This window comes from Psammomys obesus, unplaced genomic scaffold (assembly GCF_907164565.1).
Source record: "Psammomys obesus unplaced genomic scaffold, mPsaObe1.curated_primary_1811, whole genome shotgun sequence".
NCBI classification, from domain to species: Eukaryota; Metazoa; Chordata; class Mammalia; order Rodentia; family Muridae; genus Psammomys; species Psammomys obesus.
Window position 1 is genome coordinate 259,285 of NW_026596057.1, and position 21,522 is coordinate 280,806.

The 21,522-nt window shown below is 39.1% G+C and overlaps 1 protein-coding gene across 1 annotated transcript in view; it reads left to right on the forward strand.

The window, feature by feature from the left end:
- Atf6 (activating transcription factor 6) overlaps window positions 1–21,522 on the forward strand; it is a 168,200-nt gene that overhangs the window by 109,511 nt on the left and 37,167 nt on the right. The window contains exon 17 of the mRNA XM_055624367.1: window positions 13,963–14,047. Within this exon, the coding sequence (XP_055480342.1) occupies window positions 13,963–14,047 (85 nt within the window). The remainder of the gene's footprint in view (window positions 1–13,962; window positions 14,048–21,522) is intronic.

Consider the following 21,522-nt stretch of genomic DNA (forward strand, 5'->3'; position numbering starts at 1 on the left):
GTTCCAGTTCTACTGTTAGTCGGGGGGGCACCCTCACCGCTGCCCTCAGTGACTGGACTGCTCTCTGCTCCCACTTGCAGTGCGCATGCCAGGTCTCTCCTCACCCATGTACAGCAGCACTTGGTACTTCTTTTCTTAGAGGTGGGCCTTCTGACTGAGGCAGGTAGAATCTCAGTGTAGTTTTAATTTGCATTTCTCTGGTGGTTAAAGGTGTTAAATTTTTTATATATTTTTTTTCATTTCATTTTTTATTTATTTGTACTTCATCTTTTGAGGTCTGTTCATTTCATTAGTCCCATTATTAATTCAAGTTGTTGTTTTTTAATTTAGTGTTGAGTTCCTTCTACATTCAGATTTTAATCCACTGTCATTTGGATAACTAGCAAAGATGTCTCTGTTGTTCCTAAAGCTTTCTCTTCAACTGCTTATTTTCTTGCCATACAGATTTTTTTTATCCGTTTGTCAGGTCTTGGTAGAAAGTCTTCACCTGTGCCTGAAATATTCTTGTGTTTTACTCTAGCGGTTTGAGAGTTTCAGGTCTTCTGTTATGATCTTTGATCCATTTTGAATTGATTTTTGTACAGCATGAGAGAGGTGAGCTCTAGCTTCATTCATCTGTATGTGGCATCTCTGCCAAAAATTACATAACTGTAACAATATGAGTTTGTTTCTGGGTCTTTTATCCCCTGGGTCCCTGCTTCTGTCTCTTTGCTAGTACTGTCACCATACAAAACCACAGCTGTTGCCTCCAAGGGAACAGTTTGTTCAGGAGCCACAGAGGAGTGGCTATATAGGGTCCAGGGCAGGTTTAGGTTACCCCAAATTCCATGTCGTAGCATGGTAGTAACAGTTAATATAAATGGAATAGAGAGGAGTTATAAGCCAAGACACTTTCAGATACATTGTTGAGGATATCTGTTAGGCAGGTTACAGCAAGTAGGGGAGCTCTGCTGTTGACCTTGGATGTCTTAGAGCATTCTTAATTTTTGGGTTGGTAGAGACAGGGTCTTGCATTTAGTCAGGTCTTGTATTACTCTCTAGAGTAACAGAACTTATAGAATGAATCACTCTGTGTGTGTGTGTGTGTGTGTGTGTGTGTGTGTGTGTGTGAAGGGGATTTATTAGAATAGCTCACTGCTGTGGTCCAGCTAATCCAACAATGACTGTCTATGAACTAAAGGTCTAAGAATCCTGTAGTTGTTCAGTTCACGAGGCTGGGTGTCTCAGCTGGTATTCAGTATACACTGGAGCCCTGAAGAAGTAGGCTCTAATACCACTGTACTAATGAAGGAATGGACTTACTAAAAAAGCAGGAACAAACAGGCAAAGAGCAAAAGCTTCCTTCTTCCATGTCCTTATATAGGCTTCCAGTAGAAGACATGGTCTGGATTAGATCAAAAGATCTGGATTAAAGATAATGTATTGCCGCCTCAAAGATCCAGAGTGGAAGTAGGTCTTCTCACTTCAAATTAAGCAAAAGTCCCTCTCAGATTTTTGGGTTTTAGTTAGTTCTAGGTGTAGTCAAGTTGACAAAGATGGATAGCTATTACAGGTCTGTTCAGATATTACAAAAGGATTTGCAAGTAGTCACAAGGCTATTACGTCACATACAGAGGTGGGCAGTAAGTAGCAATGTAGGGGCTAAGACAGCCCAAGATACTTGGCTCTGTGACTGAGGCTTTCAGCCTGTCTACAGTCTCCACAGAAGCTCTAGTTCCATCCATTAGTCTTTGTTCACTTTACCCAGTGTTGGTGCAGCTTCTTCTCCAAAACTCCAGATCATGGCACCATGGTGGTTTGGTAACTGTGGCTCTTCAGTGGAACTTGGATCAGGCATAGTGACACCTCCACTTACTCCTTTTGCTCAGGATTGCTTTGGCTACTTGGTGTCTTTTGCTCTTTCATATGTATATTAGAATTTTCTTCTGTGAAGAATTCATTGGAACTTTAGTGGTGATTGCATTGAGCTTATAGATCACATTTGATGTCACATTTTTTTCCATTTTTTTCCTTTTACTGAAGATAGATTGTCTCATACAATAAATCCTTATTACAGTTTCCCTTCTCTCTACTCCTCCCAGTTCCTTCCCCTCCAGATCCACTCTGTTTCTGGCTCTCATTAGAAAAGAACAGGCTTCTAAGAGATAACAACTAAACATGACCTAACAAAATATAAGATGAAACCAAAACCATCACATCAAAACTTAACAAAGCAAAACACAGAAAGAAAAGAGCCCCAAGAACAGGCATGTGAATCAAAGACCCACTCATTCATACACTCGTGAGTCCCATAGCAATACTACTCTAATAGCTATAATATATATGTAGATGACCTAGTGCAGACCCGTGTAGACCCTGTGCTTGTTGCTTCTGTCGTGTGAGTTTATATGAGCCTTGCTTAGTTGACTCAGTGGGTCATGTTCTGGTATCTTTATCTGCTCTGGTTCTCACACTCTTTCTGCCTCCTCTTCCATGGGGTTCCTTGAGCTCTGACAGGTGAGATTTAATGGAGCTGTCCCATTTGGAGCTATGTTCCCTAGGACTCTGTGTGTAATGTTTGACTGTGGGTTACTGTTTCCATCTGCTGAGGGGAAAACCTCTGATGAAAACTAGATAAGTATCTATGAATATAGCAGAGTACTATTATAAGTCGTTTTATTGATGCTTTTTTATTTTATTTTACTTTTTAAGACCAGTAGTGTTTGGTTTTACCCTAGATCTCTGGGCTGTCTAGTCTCTGGTTCTTGGTTACCCAAGCTGTGTTGGGTTCTGTCTTGTGGAGTGTACCTTAAGTCACATTAGACATTGATTGTTACTCCTATAATGTGTTTTTAAACATCATAGTTCTAGAGTGAAGATTTCTGAGATAACTGAGATGATCCTTGGGATTGAGCTCAAACTTCCTGTAGTAGGCTATCATGGGTATAATAAGCTAGTCTCTGCAAATTTTTCTTTAGTAATTTTTTGTATTAATTTATTATCTAAGTCATAACACATACTTCAATGAAAGCTATTCAGAGAGAAACTAAACTTTGTGACCAAGTCTTCTCAAAACCCAGCTTAGTTTTAGGACTAAGAATGCCTTAGAGGAATGATGGTGAGAACGTCCCTAAAGCCTCTAAATACTGTATCTACTCTGGGCTTTGGGCAAGAGCCTATGATACTAGTGTTCTATATCATTAGTTTAGAGATGTTCTATATGTTTTAGAAATAGGATAGGGAATAGGTTGGACTTCTTGTTTCGAATATTGAATTACTCTGTTTTTTTGTTTTGTTTTGTTTTTTGTTTTTGTTTTTGTTTTTAGCTAGATAAAAGATTATGTACTCCTTTTGCTAACAGTGCTGTCAGCAAGCCAGGCTCTTCTCAAGGAGCTCCTTTGAATACTTAGTGACATCCCTGTGGTTTCATTGAATTCCTGCATTATTCCCATGTGGTACTCACTGCTCTCTTTTCTGTTTTACTTTTATACACTTCTGTAGAAAAGTAAGTGTTTTTAATCCACCTTTTATCCATTCTGGTGTTTTGCATGTACTAAATGTATAAAGTGTTCTGATGTCATATTTGATCTTAGTCACAAAGCCGAGAAGCACTGAAAATGGTTTCAATTAAATTGAACTAAAGGAAAAGTGATTCAAAGCCAAGACAGTTGTTTCTCTCATTTTCTGTAATATTTATGGCAACTGGCACAGCTGAGCACATCCACGTATGGAGGATTGTACTGAAGAAATATGTAACAATGCTGAGAGATTCAGAATTAAAGCTCAGTTAAGTTTCATGGTGTTTTCTGTCTTACAATTGAGCATTTCTCATATCACTGTACTAAAAATGCTTTAAAGTGCCGCAGCAGTCCTCCTTCCCTGTTCCCATGATTTTAGTAAGTGGCTCACTCTGCAACAGCTGCAAGTTATTCCCAACATCTGCACCGAGTGCTAATGTCCTCTAAGGCCATTGAAAACAATGCTCTCACCCCATTAACAGCCTCTATCATTCTCCACTGTTTTTCTAACTAAGTTAGGGAAGAGTGAGTGTAATATATCAAAGAGTAAGGAGCCCGGGGGCTGCTTATCTATGGTCATGTACATGATGCTTTATTTGTCCTTCAGTTTTCTGTATGGAGAAGTTAAATAGTTTTTTTAAGTATGAAAAGGTAGTTTGTTAAATATATAAAGAAATCTTTAAAATAGTCTTAGTTGCTATTAAAGATAGATCACTGTAGTTGAGAAGTATTTCAAAATCTTAAACAGCTCAATAGTAAGGTAAACTTGACATCTATTATCTCATTTCTCTACTTACATAATGGGGAAATTGTCTCTGCTGTTTACCCTGAAGTTCCACTTTGGGGCAAGCACAGAGTTATCAGATGTGTGTATTCCACAGCATCCTCCAGAACTTTTAGGGGCACCATCTGGAACTGGAGAAACTTAACAAACTAAGATTGCTCTCTGTAAGTAGTATTAACATCTAGCAAATAATTATTAGGTCATATAGAAAAAGGCACCTTAGACATTCCTGCCAGCGTGTTGAACTGGCAGTTAATATTTTTAATAAGCAAATAAATGAAATGTAATCTTTTACATTTAAATGGTCATCTCGTATGTTTACATTACAGTACAAGCTGTAATGTAAAGAGTAAAGTATAAAATGTAATATATTAGGAAGAAGAAAATGGTTACTTATGAATGTAATTTCTGCTTATACTTTTAGAACAAAGATTAAGAGTACTGGAGAGAAATGAAGCCAGATATTTTGACTAACACAATGAATTATTGTAGCTTATTAAAAAAAATATCTCTTTGGCCGGGCATGGCCTGTACTCCCAGTACTGAGTAAGCCAAGGCAGGAAGATTGAGAGCCTGAAGCCTGCCTGACTACATCAAGCCAGCCCTGAGTATCATAAAGAGAGATGCTTTTTAAAAGATCCCTAATGTTATTGTACTCTATGCTGTTTACTTTGCAAGCACATTGATATATTTGCTTATAGATTAGCTGAGATATATTCACTCTGTAAAAATTTTCTGTAGAACTAACAGGTTTCAGTTATGTAAAGTTTTTAGCCATTTTTCCATCTTTTAACCACAGTAGAATGAATTACAGATTCATTCACAAGACTTTCCACTCCTCTTGACTTGAAACCTAAAAGAATAATTACTAATATTTAAGAATATGTACCTATTGACTATACCTATTTTGATTTTAACATGCTAAGATTGTTCAGGCAACTTCTTATTAGGATTCTGTTGGTAATATTGAAATTAAGTCTTTTCATTGATATGAAATCGTATCTTACCTTTACTTATAATCATTCTTAGCTGTTATTTTCTTAAATTTTCCTGTTTTGGGATAGGAAGGCGACTCAGTGGTTAAAGCATCATAAGGCCTTGAGTTCAGATCTCCAGAATCCATGTAAATGCCAGGTGGGCATTTGTATGCCTGTGCCACTGTAGGCTCCTGTCTGCAAGCATAGCAGAGCATCATTAATAGTGTCAGGGGCTGGCTCCCTACCGTGGGGTGATCTCAGGTTGGGTCAGTTATTGGTTGGACTTTCCCTCAATCTTTGTTCCCCCTTTATCCCTGAACTTCTTGTAGGCAGGGTCATTTTTGGATGAAAGGTTTTGTGGGTGGGTTGTTGTTTCCCTCCTTCCACTGGTCCTGCCTGGCTAGGAGGTGGTCACTTCAGTCTTCCTGTCTCTCCCTGTTAGGAGTCTCAGCTAGAGTCACACCCATATCCCCCCAGGAGCCTACCCTCCACAAGCCAAGCATGGAGCAGAGCTCAGGGGCTCCTGTGGGTGTTAGAGGAAAGATAGAAGGACCTGGAGGGGATAGGAACCTCACAAGAAGACCAACAGAGACAACTAATCCAGTCCCATGGGGGCTTACAAAGACTGAGACATCAACTAAGGAACATGCATGGTCTGGACTTATTTCCCCTGTACATACGTGGCCGATAGGCTGCTTGGTCTTCATATGGTGGAGTGGGTGGGTGGGTGGGGTTACTGTTTCTAACATGGACTCTGTTGCCCGCTTTTGGATCCCTTTTCCCTGGCAGCGCTACCTTTCCTGGCCTCAGGGGATGAGGATATGCTCAGTCCTGATGTGACCTGATATGCTTGGAAGGGTAATACAGGAGGATGGGGGCCTCCCCTTTTCTAGGGAGAAATGGAGAGGGGAAGGAGGGGAAAGGGGGACTTGGAAGAGAGAAGGGAGGGGGGCATCCTTGGGATGTAAAATAAATAAACTAAAAAAAAAATCAATATCCAACAGTATAATAAGGAAAAGTGTCTACCAAATTTTACTTATATTTAATACAAAATTTCTGCTTCCTCTTTTGTGTACTTCCAGTCAGAAAGATATACCGTCCTTTACAGAACCCCAAACCATGTGCTATTTGGATGCTGAACAGAATGAGAAAACAGTATATATAAATGATCTTCACAGCATCTGATCTCTATGAATGACATGGATAGTGCTTATTCCTCTCAGGGTCTGTCAACCAGGGCTGAGCAGTATAGCTAGTTCCCCTAGCCAGCTTGCTATTCAGATCTTGTCCTTGCCTTCTAAGGCTGAAAACTTGGAGCTTTAGGAGCTCTGTGCCATGTACCGTGCCTGTGTGTGTGTGTGTGTGTGTGTGTGTGTGTGTGTGTGACTGTTTGTAAATTCTGAGAAACTCAAATTATTTTCTTTCCCAATGTCACATATTTTTATATTTATTTAACTTCTCAATTCCCTATGCCTGGAATGCTAGTTTGGTTTTTCTTGGGGGGGGGGGTCCCTGTGCTATGAATTTCTTTTTACGTTGTTATATATGCATTGCTTATTATTCCATGTCATTTGTACATATATTTTTAGTTCTTTGTTGGTGGGTTAAGTTTTTCCATGAATCCAGAGCTCACAAGCATTTGATAAGTCTAAAGAGTGAGCTAATGATTCTGTTCCCACTGAAAGATTTAACTTGTTTTAAGAGTGATGATGTAAAACTTCAAGCACAGTTAACTCTTCCCACCCCACTAAAAACCCCTAGAATAGTACTATCTTTGTATAATACTTTTCCAAGAGGCTCTCATCTGTTCAGTGTTTGTTGGTAAGCGACACTGTGTGAGACCTAGCGCTGCACCGGAGGACTCAGAACACATTTCTTCTGGTGCTTCAGCATTCATTAATGCATGGTTCATAGCAGCCCTGTGGAAGGCTCACAGAAGAGCCCTAGACACTTCTCACATCGCCTTAAAAGCTTCCCTGCATGGGACAGTATGTTAAAATATCAGTGTCTGTTCTTCAGAGACATTTGTGTAACATCTGGGCTCTGATGAGGAAGGCAAATGATTTCTAATTAGTCTGATTGTTATGGGTTGTTCTTCATGTTACTATTTCTCACAAACATATTTTCTAATTGGACACCTGAAACTTTCTCCTTTAGCTTATCTTATGTATGTATGTTTTAGTTTGCCATATTTTTAGATAATTTTGAAATAAATTTGCCATAATTTGAGAAAATTTTGAAAACTGAGATATAATAACTTAAACCTACTGAAATGTATCTACTTCATGTCCTGTTGACTTAAGATTTCCTTTATAAAGGAAAAAGATAGTCCACTTATTTAAAAAGCTGTAGCTGGGCATTGGTGGTGCATATGCTTCAATCCCAACACTGGAGGCAGAGGCAGGTAAATCTCTATGAGTTTTAGGACAGCCTGGTCTACATAATGAGATTCAGGCCAGCCAAGGCTATATAGTGAGTCCTTGTCTCAAAATAAATAAATAATTAAATTGTAGCAAGTTTTTTTTTTTTTAATTTGCCTATATTCTAGGGCCCTGGATAAAAAAAAATTCAAACATCTTTTCACCTAGTCATCATCTTTGTAGATCAGCTCTAAATTCCTTTCCTTCCCAGTGAATCGAATCAGTCAGTTAAATATTGATCAGCAATGTTTGTTTTGGTGGAGTTGGGAATGCATTAGGAAATAGGCATTTAATTGTAAACAAGACTGTGAAGGTTTAAAAAGCTTTTCTAAGGATGGGAGTGAGTAATGCCCACGATAATTGGACAGCCACAAGTTGACCAGAGCAATTTATTAGTCATTTCTTATTAAATCATGTCTAGATGTGAGAAAACACTATGCAATGAAATTGGGAAAGTCAGCTGTTCCTTCTACAGTGCTTTGCCAAAATAGTCTCACTGTTTAATAAAGCTGACCACTTACATTATTATATATATATATATATATATATATATATATATATATATAAATGAATCTTTTTCTTAACAGTAAATAAATAGAAACATGAAGTACAATATGTTAATTGATTTAACAGTGATAGCTATCAGAGATTGTGCGGACATTAAAGCAGACTACACAGCCACAAGGCATGTGGGGAGCTTCCTATAGAGACTGGTATAAGAGCCATATCTCAAGGCAAACTTGTTTGACCTTATTCGAATTTCAAACCCATTTTTTCTGTTGACTTTGCCAGAATTATCAGGATTCCATTACATGTCAAATATTTCCTCTTGTCAGACTAAAAATGTTGGCTCCTTCTTGGGCCATCTGTTGTACACTGATGATTATGATTTATTCTTTCTTTTCCTGACACGTATTAGTGGTGCAGAAGCATGCTTTATATTTCCTTTTATTTGGTCTGCAGTTTTATTGCATACATTAGTGGTACAAATACCACATTCATTTTAGCTGTTTCTACTAACTGTTTCTCGTTTGGGGATGAGTAATGCGCTTTGCTTATGTTTTTAACGTGGTAAGAAGTGCTACATCATGGGCAGTTTAATAGACTTTCAATGATGACATTCCACTTAATTTTACTACCTCTAATTTTTTTTCTAGCAATTTCTGCTTGCATGCTATTTTACTGTGTGTCTGTATGTTCTGATGATTTTAAATTTCCTAATTTGTTTAGTGAGTAGACACTTGGTTTCTAATCAACAGTTTGTGTAATTACAGGAAAACTGTATCAGTTCCAAGTGTTGTGGGGTTAAGCAGTAACCTTGACAGGCCCACTTGTGCCTGCTGCCCTGGGCCTTCTGTTTTTGAAGTTTGGCAGTTTGAAAGATAGGTGATAAGAGGAAGAGGTGTGCAGTGACAGCAGAAAATTAGTGCTTCCTGTGGTAGGGAGTCAGAGAAAACTCAAAGCTGTTTGCAGAATAAGGATGGATGTTACTTTAGTTTTTAATCTGGTCTTAATGGTTTCTATATTTGAAAAACAAGCCATCTCAGGAATTCAGTGGCTATAGGCCAAATCAAGAGTCCGTTGTTGTTAGAGTTGGCCTGATAAATGAATTTTTCTGACTCACAGTGGGCCATCCCGATGCAGTGAGAGCTGTTGCTGCCATCCTCGCAGCCTTTACAAACTGCAGCTCCTCACTCTTAGGGACTGGCTGTGGTTGGCATTCCTTCCTGTCAAAGATAGATGCCTACACTGAGCCAGAGTCTTCTCATAATAAGAGAAGCTGTTCCATCTAGTGCGACTTGAACTGGCTAGAGTAGAGATTTTTGTTTTAACTGTATACTTCATTCAGTTATAAATAAGCATTTCACTCATCAGCTTTTGATGTAAAAATCAGCACTTTGGTTTTAAGTCTAAATCTAGTGTTCAGAGTTCCATTTTCTTTCTTCCATAAACCGTACTCACAATCCATTTGCCATAATTTCCAGTTATCGTTTATAATTACTTTCAATTATAAGAACTTACAGATCATTAAACAGTATAGTACAAACTTGCTGTTTTTGTGTCTTTTTTAGTTTTACAATGAGAAAAGTAAGGTTACCCTAGTTACTTTTAGCAAGCTATTTTCACTTAGCTTATCAGTTTATGTAATATCAAATATGCAGTCACACTAACAAATCAGCAATTAGAAAAAATTAGCAATTGGTTTAGTAAGTCAGTTTGTATTCTGTGGATATGTAGAACCAACATTCATTAACTTTCAGTTGGGCCTTAATTTTATTTTGAGTTACTGTCGTGAATTCCAGCTAAGAACATGCCTTATGTTTTTGCTCATTCTGTCTCTGATGCTTTCGCTTCCTTAAAAACATGAAATGCCATTTAGCGTTGTGCTGTATTCTCACACTTACCTCTAACATGTTACACGGGAGAGGGAGTTGGAGGGCTGTGTAGAGCGGCATCTTAGATCTCGTCTACTGGCCAACGTTGGAACACTGATGCTTCGTTCTCACAGTGCAGCGCTTTGAGGCTTCTCTGATAACCTGCCGGAGTATGAACAACAAGGTATCAGCTAAGGTTTTTATCCACACAGTTCTATCCCCGAAGGTGGCCTGTACCTCATTGGCCCTGTACAGGATTTCAAAGCCTGTTTGAAAATGTCTTAAAATAAATGACAAAGTTTTGAATTGCAATGTTGAGATATGTTTATTTCTAGAGCAATATCCTTTTTACTTCTAAATAGCTTAACTTTTGTTGTAGTTGATTATTTTAACTGACATAATATGAAGGAGACAATTTTGTTCAAATTCATCAAACCATACCTCTACTTTTCCAGGACTGAATTTTCTCCATTAGTTTATTAAAATGGATTTAGATGAAACTAGAGGAGGGTCCAATAACTGTGGCTTTTCTGTGCTGTTAAAAATTAACAAAAGACATAGTGGTGCACGCCTTTAATCTTGACACTCGAGAGACAGAGGCAGGTGAGTCTCTTAGTTCAAAGCCATTCTGGTCTACATAGCAAGTTCCAGGGTAGCCAGGGACACTCAGGGATACCTGTCCTAAAAGAAAGTTAATGAAGCTGTCCCTGATTGTTTGTTGTTTTTAAAGGTTTATTTATTTATTATTTACACAGCATTCTGCCTGCATGTATGCCTGTATACCAAATGAGGGCACCAGACCTCACTACAGATGTTTATGAGCCCAGGTAGTTGCTGAGAATTGAACTCAGGACCTTTGAAAGAACAGCCAGTGTTCTTAACCTCTGAGCCATCTCCCTAGGCTGTCCCTGATTGTTAACCTTTATTGAATTTGTGGTGATCAGATATCTTCAGTATTGATTCACAAACAGATACTGTAACAAGTTATTAGACGAAGCTTTAGACTTTGACAGAAAATCCAATGTAGTAGGGACCTAGGAAAATCAAACCTTTATCTCCATCTCATATAATATAACTTTTAAAGATCTTGTTATGACTCCCTGGTTACCAGGCTCCTTATCTCCTGTTTTAGTGCTTCGTAATCCTCTGGTTGCAGCCTCCATTTCATAGCCCAGTATGGCTACTCCAGTTGTAGCTGCCATGTCTGCTTTCTAGCTGGCAGGAGGGAGAACGTGAGCCTTCCATCACTGCCATCTCAAAGAAGTTCTTTCATTCAGACTGCACCGCCTCACCTGGCTGCCGAGGAGTCTGAGGCGTATGCCGTCTGCCCAATTAATTGTCATGAGTTCTATTTCTGTTTCAAAATTATAGCAGCAGGAGACCATATATTAGGGGGGAAAATCAACATTTCTCTCTCAGTACACATTGTTTTCCCCAAGAAAATAAAAATCTGGATTTCTGTTCTTTAAAACATCCTCCATAGTACAGTGCTTAATATATGGCAGATGGGTGTGCTCAGTAAATGTTTTCTGTAGTGAGTGGTAGTTCATAATTACTTGTTGACTGACAAGTTTCTAGTTTCTACTGTTATAACTAATAGGATTAATGAACTAAATCAGAGTGAGATAAACACAGGGAACTTATTCGAAGTTCATTGTTGGTTTATGGACCTTTTTTTTTCCAAAGAAAGTAAAGAAAACTGTTTAACAAAGCAACTGTGCTATCCTAATTACATATGTGTAATATATTTTATATAAAATACTGTTTCAATTAGTCATATACTAGCTTTGTCTCCCTGAAGTTTTGATTAGTAAAATTAGCACTTTAAGTTATAGGCTGTACCATGTGAGATGCCCTAGATTCTACCCCTAGCAGTGGGGAAAAAAAAAGTAAGTCCAGGCACACACTTGTAAGCCCAGCTCTCAGGAGGCAGAGGCAGGAGGAGTTAGAGCCAGCTACATGGCATACCAAGTTCTAGGCCAACTTATTTGCATAGTGAGACCCTTAAACAAAGAATGGCTGTCCCACAGTTTGTGTGCCTTAAATGATGAGAAAAAAGGCTGGTTAACTTTAATATGTGTGTAAATATGATATGTGATTCTTTTTTATAAACAATAGCACAACTTTTAATTTCCTGCTATAAAATGTAGGAGACGTAACATTTTTTAAAAAACCATGTTTAAAAACATCCAGATCTTTGCAGGAAACTCACGATTAAGTCTGAGCCTGATTTTAAACCGATTTCACCAACGTGATCTGCGTGTTTATTTTTACAGTAACCTTAATTTGGGGCTTGCACTTTAAGGGTTGTTTTGTTATTCAATTTAGAGCCTGTGAAACAGTATTTTAATTATAGAGATTAAGTTATTTATAATTTCCATAACAGGAAGATGAGCAAATTGTGTTTCTTCTAGGTTATAATTTATTATCTTCCTCTCAGAAATGTGTGATCTTTGCGTCTAACAATGCAGTTAAAAAAACAAAACGGGGAAAGAAAAACAAGCCTCCTTTTCCCAGTGCTGGGATTCTGTCAGCCCCTCGCTCTTCCCTCCACGCTTGAAAAGTGTGTTCTCATGGAACTGTGGCTTTGACTCCCACAGTAGTTAGTGGAAAGGCCTCCACACAGTTCTGCTCATGTTCACCTATTTTAACTTGTCACTCATGGTCTAGGATTTTTTCTTTCCTTTGCTGATAACTTCATTTATCAGCCATATCACAGCGGCATTTTAGCAAGTTTGTTGAGTAAATGATAGAACAGTGACTGTAGGGACAACAACCAAAAGCCATGACAGAAAGGTTCAACTTAGATTCTGTCTTAGCTCAGTCTAATGTGCTTCCTTCGTAGAAATACTGTCAGAGCCTTTATCCCTGTGGTAATTTTATGTGTTTGCTAGGAAGGAGTTGTTAGCAATAGTAGTTACTATCAAAGTCACAAGTCCTTTATGACCAGCTTTAGGATGTCTACAGATGTACCTACATTTTCCAAACTGCTCAACATCCCCACTCTTCCACAGCCAACCCTCCTGTGGCTTATTCTTACATTGAGTAGTTGTGTGGCATGGGCACGTGTGCACAGGTCAGAGGCTGGTCTCAGGACGTCTTCCTGAGGCAAGGTCTCTCCTTGACTTGGAGCGCTCCAGTTAGGCTAAGCTGGTGAGCCAGTGAGTCCAGGACACCTTCTATTTCCGTTTCCCTGGTGCTGGGATTACAGCATCTCCATACCTGGCTTATGTGTATTGTGGTATCAAACTTGGGTCCTTATTTTGTACAGCAATTTGAACTACTTCCACAGCCCACACACATCTTAGTGTGCTTTGTTACAGCTAAATATCTAACAGTCTGGCATTTTACCTCAAAGGAATACACACGGCAGTCAGGCCCTAGGCCCTGGACCTGCTTTAGCCTTTTACATATTGATAATTTGGGAGAATTTTGGAAGAAAAAAAGGTTTCTTTTCTATATAGTTTGAAAATGACTGTTTAGTTGGATGCTACTTTGGCATCTTGTAACATTATCAACCTCAGCCCCCATCATTCTGTGGGGCTGGAAACTGAGATCTGGACAAAGGGTACAGTCTTGTTCAGGCCCTACAGTTACTTAGTGGCATGACTAGAATTAAGACCTGTTGTCTTAATAACTTGGCCAGTACTCTTTATGGTTTCCTAATCATACATTGTTATAAAAATCCAGAAGTATTAAAAAATTGTGGTGTGTCTAGCAATGATAACCCCAGTAAATGTGTATTGCATTAAGATCATTTGTAGTTATTTCTAAGTCAAGTTCATATTAAAAAAAAACTAATATTTCATGACCTGAGTGAAATGTTAGCTTCCTGAAAATTGTTAAGTGTGGAATGTCCCTGGACTAAGCCAGTCGTGATGTATAAGACTGTCCTTTTTCTCATTTTAGGATCATCTGCTATTACCAGCTACTACTCATAACAAGACCACAAGGCCAAAAATGTCAATTGTATTACCAGCAATAAACATAAATGGTAAGTTGAAATTTTGGTTTGTCAACACAAGAGTCCTTTACTTAACCGATATTCTCTGGGTCAATGAAAGGACATTCAAGATAGTCACTCAAATTTATACTATTATTTTGGAAATGTTTCCCCACTGTTTTTATAAAATATTAATTTTAATTTTATTATTTTTATTTTTAAGCTACTATATTTCTTAAGATTTGTTTTTATTATTTTTTAAAAATGATATGCATTAAAAGAGCTATGTACAGGTGCCTGCAGAGGCCAGAAGAGGGTATTGGACCCCCTGGAGCTGGAGTTAAAGGAGGTAGCTGCAAGTGAGGGCACAGTGAAACCACTGAACTAGACGCCTTTGTGGGTAGAAAGAAAAGTTTCTATGGAAAATCAAACTGCTGGGCTGTCACTCAGCACAGAGAACAGCAGACGGTGGGCGGGAGCGAACCTACTGGTCCACATTGTCTTGCCTCCACATGCTTTCCTCTAAAGATACTCATGAGATAGTCCTACTATGACTCGATGAAGGACAGTTTATTCCAAATGTATTGTTAGAAGGTTATTTGTGAAAGACTGTATTTGTGAAATCTTGCTATTTCTTATCCATAGCCACTTGGGTTTCTCTGCCTGAACTATAACTTTGGTCAGTTCATTTTCATAGAAGTTGTTTTCTAAACATCACCCAGGCAGAGTCAACTTGATTTTGTTCTTGAGATTGGGCTCTTATGCAATGCAGTGCCTGGCTTTGTTTTATAGCAGTGAGGTGTCCGTTTATATCAGGCCAGAAACAATAAGATGCTGTTTGACTCTGTTTATCTTGTCCTAGAAACTAATTTGTAAAGATAAATCTTTTCTGAATTTGGAAAATACAATTGTTAAAAGATCATTTCCTTTTTAATCTGTTCCAGATTTTTTTTTAAAACCAATTCTGAGTATTTTTCCTTTTACGATATCGTAAACATAGGAAACTTAAGATTAAAATTTAAGAACTGCTCACAGAGAACGTGCCATATGATAAGTCCAGTGCTGTGCTGTGTCTCTTCTCTGAACCGTGCCCTCACCCTTTTGGAATGAGGATTTTGGATATTTTTCAGGTTAGAGCTTGAATTTATTTACCAGCCTCAGAGCTTGCACGTTGCTGGGTTGCATCCTCATTCTCCTTTCTGCAGCCCCTCCACATCTTCGAGGTGCAATAGCAGACTTAATTCCTCAAACTTTCTTTGTTGCGGTCACCTGCACCATCTTCACCAGTGACTTTGCAGCACCGCGTCTTTCATCTCTCAGCACAGCCTCCGGCTGCAAAACCTCCGGCTGCAAAGCCAGTTCATCTAGCCTTTCTTGATGCAGGTGTCCCTTTTACGCTACCTCAGCTCCCACATCCACATGACTGTAGTCAGATCTTGTTGTCACTTAAAAGCACTTACTTTGAAACCTCCTCCCCAAACGCCCCACTCTCTGACCATTATTTAATCCTTCAGTGACCACACTCCAGCTGTTCTTCTCCCTCACAGATGCAATCCTTTGACCCTGACACCTTTACTAAACCTATCTCATCCTTACTGGTCATACTTTTTTCTCACCTAGATCCCATGGTTCCTTACTGTCACCACTCTTGCAAATACCCCTTGATTCTTAGCTTCCTTTCATTCTTCATATCTCCTACCAGTCCCCAAATCCCACCCTAGTTAAATCTAACTTTTCTGTCAGACATTTGAAACTGGCTAGAAAATACCAACCAATCCAGTCAAGTTGGTTGACTTCAAGTTTATGACCATTGATTTCAGTGGGACATTCAGTACTGCCAGTCCTTGCTAATGAGTTTGCTTTCTTCCCTCCGAATCAAGAATCTTCTGATCTTCATTTCTCAAATCTCCACTGTATCCCTTCTCCAACCCCCAGCTTATAAACTCATCAAGAGCTACACTGAAAAAATAAATCATGCAAGGACTGTGTCACATGTCTGCTACCATCAGCCAGCTGCGGCTGCACTACGACCTCTGCCCCTCCTCTTGAGGCACTGACAGAAAAGTTTCTTCCCTTGGGTTCCAGATCTGCTTTACCGCTTACCACATATGCGTTGTTAGGGAAGTGAATGAACTTCTCTGCCTTCGGCTTTCTCAGAACGTTTAGTAAGATGTGTGTCCTGTCATTTGTATGTTCAGAAGTTTCATGAGCCTTCGAAATAAAAGTGAGTTGTGGTTGATCCTCACTGACTTGATGGTGCCTGTAGAATTTTGGAGAGGTTGGTAAACGATAAAAAGTAGAGACAGAAAGTTTATAGAGTAACTGGTTTCTATAGGACACCATCTATAGATGGTGATATTTGGGAAGAGGAATTTGATTTTTCCAACTTGAGCAACGTAAATGTATTTCCAGGTCAGTGTTTGATCTTAGATTATTATGAATTTTGTCAGCTCAAGCTGAGGAGAAAAGACTCAGAAACAGAAAGAAAGTAAGATAAGAACATAAAATTTATATCATTTTGAAATTACTGGTCACAGGCTAATGAGATAATTCAGTGATTGAAGGTACTTGCTGCCAAGTCTGACAAACTGACCCCTCATGAAGGATGGCAATTCCTGCAGGGTTTCCTCTGACCTCCATATGTGTGCCATGATGTACACTCCTGTACATATATAACATACATACATACACACACAAATAAATGTGATAAAAATTTAAAGAAATTACTGACAGTATCATTTTTTGTTCTTCATTTTGTATTCTCTGTGTTATTTAAAGTTCTTTGTCTCTTAAGAGAGTTAAAAGCAAGTTAGTAAAGCTGCGAGAAAGACTTTCTTTGTCTGAGGAAGTCTTCATGTTGAAAACAAATGGAAATAAAATAAATTTTACATACCTATTCAAAAAGTTTTAAGAACTGATTGCATAGTTGGCAGAGAAATAGATGGGAAATGAAAAACTGTTACTTTTAAGGAAAGGGATTGTGGAAGCCTGCTTTTAGTGTGTAGGTCAACAGCTTCTGCTTTTAAGTTATTTTCGTGTAAAGGAAACTATGCGTTTCCTTCACTGTTGATAAGTAATTCAACAAAACAGAATGTGGAGGAGGTTCTTCATGGGAGCTACTTTACAAATGTCTTCCCTGGAGAAATGAAGCCGATGTCAGCAGACGCATTTCATCATTGGCCGGCGCTGTCACTGACTTGTTCTCACTGTTGTCTTCCCCCTCTGTGCCATGGAACTTCTAGTGCACACACTACAGACAACACTGCTGCTCCAATTCTGCCTGAGCAGAGCAGCAGATGACACCAGGTTAAAGGGTAATTATATTTAGTCTCAAAGTGGCCTCCATGCAATGGAAATTAGAGCTGACCAGCAGTGGTATGCAGACGCCTGTGCCAGCTCATGAGGCACAGTTTTAGTTGGAGACAGCTTAGCAGAAGGTTAGGAAACAACCTGGCCAGATGCATGTGTTGCTGTCTTTTTATAATAGGAGAATGTTGATATTGATACACTACTCTTGGTGATTAAAGTTGTGTGGAAGTGGCTCTCCCAAAGCAAATTACTTGGAAATTGTCCTGTTGGTGCTGCTCAAGCAGGCTGGCTGTCTAGTAGGCTGAGTTGTGCCTTTTACTCTTGCAGATTTATTTGTTCTTAGAAGCCTGCAGGTTCTCTGTGTGTGTGTGGGGGTTCACAACCCTGCATTTCTATTGTAATCACTATAATTGATTGTATTTTATAGTTGTATCCAGAAAGTTAAGTGATTGGAACTGTTAAAATAATGTATAAGTGTAGTTCTCTCTAATTTTTTATTTCTGCATAGTACTATTTGCACATTGAAAATTTCTACCGAGAACACAGGGAAAAATCACACTAGCCATCTGAAGAAAAACTTATTTTTCCCTCCAAGCGCAGGCATGGATTGTGTATAGCTCGAAGGTGAGGTGACAGAATGCCCCTGTGGTCAGCAACATCTCTGTGAAGATGCTGTTTTGTCACCTAAAGGAGCCAGAATCAAGATCAAGATTTGAGTACAAGTTCACTCAGTTTGCTGGATCGTTTTGTAGTTCATCCCGCCCCCACTGAAGCTAAGAGACCCTCTAAGCCTAGGCTAGTAGTGATGACTGAAGTGAGTCCCACGTCAGAAACAGCGTGGGGACTCACTGTTTAAAGAGAGGTCAATCAAGTACCAGTGTGTTCTCTTTGACTTTGATACAGAATAAAAAGTTGAGGAATATTTTAACAGATGGTAGACTTGTGACGACTGACATAGTTGGTCCTTTGGGAGGTGAAACTTGAGCTGGACTATAAAGGATAAAGAGAATATAAGGAATTTACTTGTGTGAGGATTACATGCAGCTTTAACTGTTGAAACCTAAGTAAGGTTGAACTTAAACCAGGCTTAAAAAATGTGTTGAGAAATGCATAGCAAGGGCTACAGTGAACCAGTCTGGTTGCTAATATTAATTCAACAACTTAAGGATATCAAGACCAGGAAGGCTGGATTCTCTTGGCTGTTCTCAGATAATCCAGTCATCAGATCTGTGTTCCAGACTGGAAAAAGAAAGAGAGAGCAGTGTCTCTGAAAAGGAACATCTCTCAGAAACTTCTAGTAAATTCCTTGCCTGTATCACATGACCTATGACAAATACTTAGACCCAGCTTTATGTTGGGCTCAGAAATATAACACTTTAATGAGGTACACTGAGATCTGGAAAAGAAATTAGTTCTTTAAGTTTTTTGGGAGATGAGGGGTTGGAACAGGTAGTCAAATGAGCAGGTGCTCCCTGCTGCACTACTCCAGCATGTGCTAAGTTGGACTGAGCAGGTTGCTTGGGAGAAGACAGTTTTAAGAGGGCCACCTATTGAAAAGAGAAGAGAGAAAAAAAAAGTTTACTGCAAGGAATGCATCCATATACTTAGATCATTAATGAATGAAGGAAGCTACTTTAAGCTATCAAGCACAGCATGATAGAGACTGTCAGAGAGACCATGGGGTGGTGGGGAGGGCATATGGCTCAATGACAGAGGAGGGGCCTAGCATGTGGGAGGCCTGGGATCCTTCTCAAGCACTGCAAAAATAAGAAACTATTAATTTTCTTTTGAGGCATATGACAGAAATAAGGAGAGATGAGCTTGGAGGAAGGCTTTGGTAAATTGAATTTGCAGAGAAAGTAAGCTTGGAAACATTGCAGCAATTGAGATTATTAAAGACCTTGAAAAATAGGAAAAAATTAAAAAATAATTTCAAAGAAAAAAAATTATAAGGCTTGGCAGCTGGTGGTTTAAGAAGAACAAAGCTCCCACAACAAATCCATGTTACCCATTTGATCAACGCCATAATGTTGGTGTTTCAAGAGTATTGCCAGGGCCAGCGAGATGGCTCATTGAGAAAAGGTACTTGCTGACCATCCTATTGACCTGAGTTTGATTCTCAGGACCCACATGATAGAAAGAGAATTGACTCCTGAAGGTTGTCCTCTTGCCTTTTCACATATGACATCAGAGGCAGATAGGTTTGGTTTTCCCGTGTGTAAACTTTGAGATAGGTTTGTTTTTCCCCTACTCAGTAAATTGTCTTTTAAGATCTTGCCACGTTGACAGATATATCATAGTTGTAACTTTTTAATGGAATTTTGTGCAAATGTGCTATAGCTTTCTTTTCCCATTCACTAATGGATATTTGTCTTGTTTCCATTCTGTTTGATTGCCTTTTTAATTATTATTTATGGATAGAATGATTGCTCTGTTGAGGAATTAAACCTAGAACCTTGCGTTTACCAGGCAAAGCACACTACCACCAAGGAAGCTACATACCCAGCCCTTGGAAAACAAAGTCAGGAAGATCTTCAGTTTAAGGCCACTGTCAGCTACTGAGTGAGTTGGAGGCCGGCCTAGAATAAAAGAGATCTGTTTCAAAAAATAAAGAGAGAGAAGGTTGGGATATAGGCAGAAACCGGATTAGATGGAGGCTGTAGAGATGGCCAGGAGTTTAGTTGACTTGCATAGTAAGAAAATGCTAGAGCACAAGGAGTTTCAGGTAGAGAAGGTGCTCCAGCTCCTTGTGCATGTGTGGCATTTGCCGTCCTCCCACCCATACTTGAAGACACAACTGAAATTCTACCGCTGCTAAACAATTTTCCTGATCTCCTTGGGCAGCACCATGTTCTAGGCTGGTTGTTTCCTTTCCTCCCGCTAGACAACTTCATACCTCATTTTCAGCATCATCCTACACGACGCAAAGTTGCTCACCTGTGCGTGCTGTGTTGTTCGTGTTGACCGTCTCCTCCTCCCTGTCTCTTCCTGAAGAATACCACATTACTTCATTTTCGAAAGTGCTTCTTTTCAAGTTGGGGTTTTCCCCATGTTATATTTACATAAAGTAGCTCTCCTGTTGCCCTCCCTAACCCTTTCATTTTGTCTAGCTGCTCTCATTTCCCACTTTGTTTTCACATCATCAGTGTACCCACTTTGAATTCTCACACTTTAGCTTATCCACCTAGCATAGGCTTTCTGGAATTCTCTTCTACAAAGTAGCTGAAAATAAGTCTGTTTTTAAGTGGATGAAGCAACGTCAGACAGAGCCGCCTCTGTGCGTTGGGAGGAATATGCCTTGCCAAGAGTGACTGTGGCTTTGACAACTTGTTCTCAGTTGCACTGGAAGAATGTCTTCTGTGGACAGTTTGTCTAATTTACTGATTGGTTAGTCAATAGGGGCCTTCACATGACTGGGGTTTAGCTTAGAGCAGCTTGCCTTGGGTCTTGTATGATTTTGATCCTTCCTTTACACAGGAGCTGGTTAAAGAGCCCATTGTACCTGACTGACCTTCAGAGTCTTCTTTACTTTCAGGACAGTCTCTTTCACGGTTCTTGCCTCTACTCAAACAGATAGTTTAGCTTTCAATAAATAAAAACTAGAAGTCAGCATCTACGCAAACCAACTTTTTTATTTTTCCTCCCAATTCTAAAAAATCTGAGCTCTTTTTTACACACATCAGAGTGGACCTATCGTTATACTGGAAAATTAAGAACCCTCCACTTTGTTGGAATATTGAACCATTTTACATAACCTCAGATTTCTGTTTTTCAGAACTGTTGAAAAAGCATCGGTTCAGCTCCTCAGTGGAGTCTCTGTTGCAGTACCAACTGGAAACACTGGGGATCAGAACTTTCTGTAGAGCATTACATACTTCTGTCAGCACTTGCTGTTAATTTCTTTACTATTTAAGACATCTGGAATCTGATTATGATGGGCCAGCATCATGTCACAAACATACCTGTCAAATATGTTGTAATTTTTGTTCCATTAGGACGTATTTTTCCACTTGACCTTTTACAGTAAGGATTACAGAGGCTTCAAGGATATATATATATATATATATATATATATATAGAGAGAGAGAGAGAGAGAGAGAGAGAGAGAGTTCCTATATAAAATCTTAGCTGAACATATAACTACAGTTAAGTAAATGTTTGTGTGTGGAGGGGTGTGACTCATCAGGGAACAGTTGCCTTTGGACTCCATCAAATAC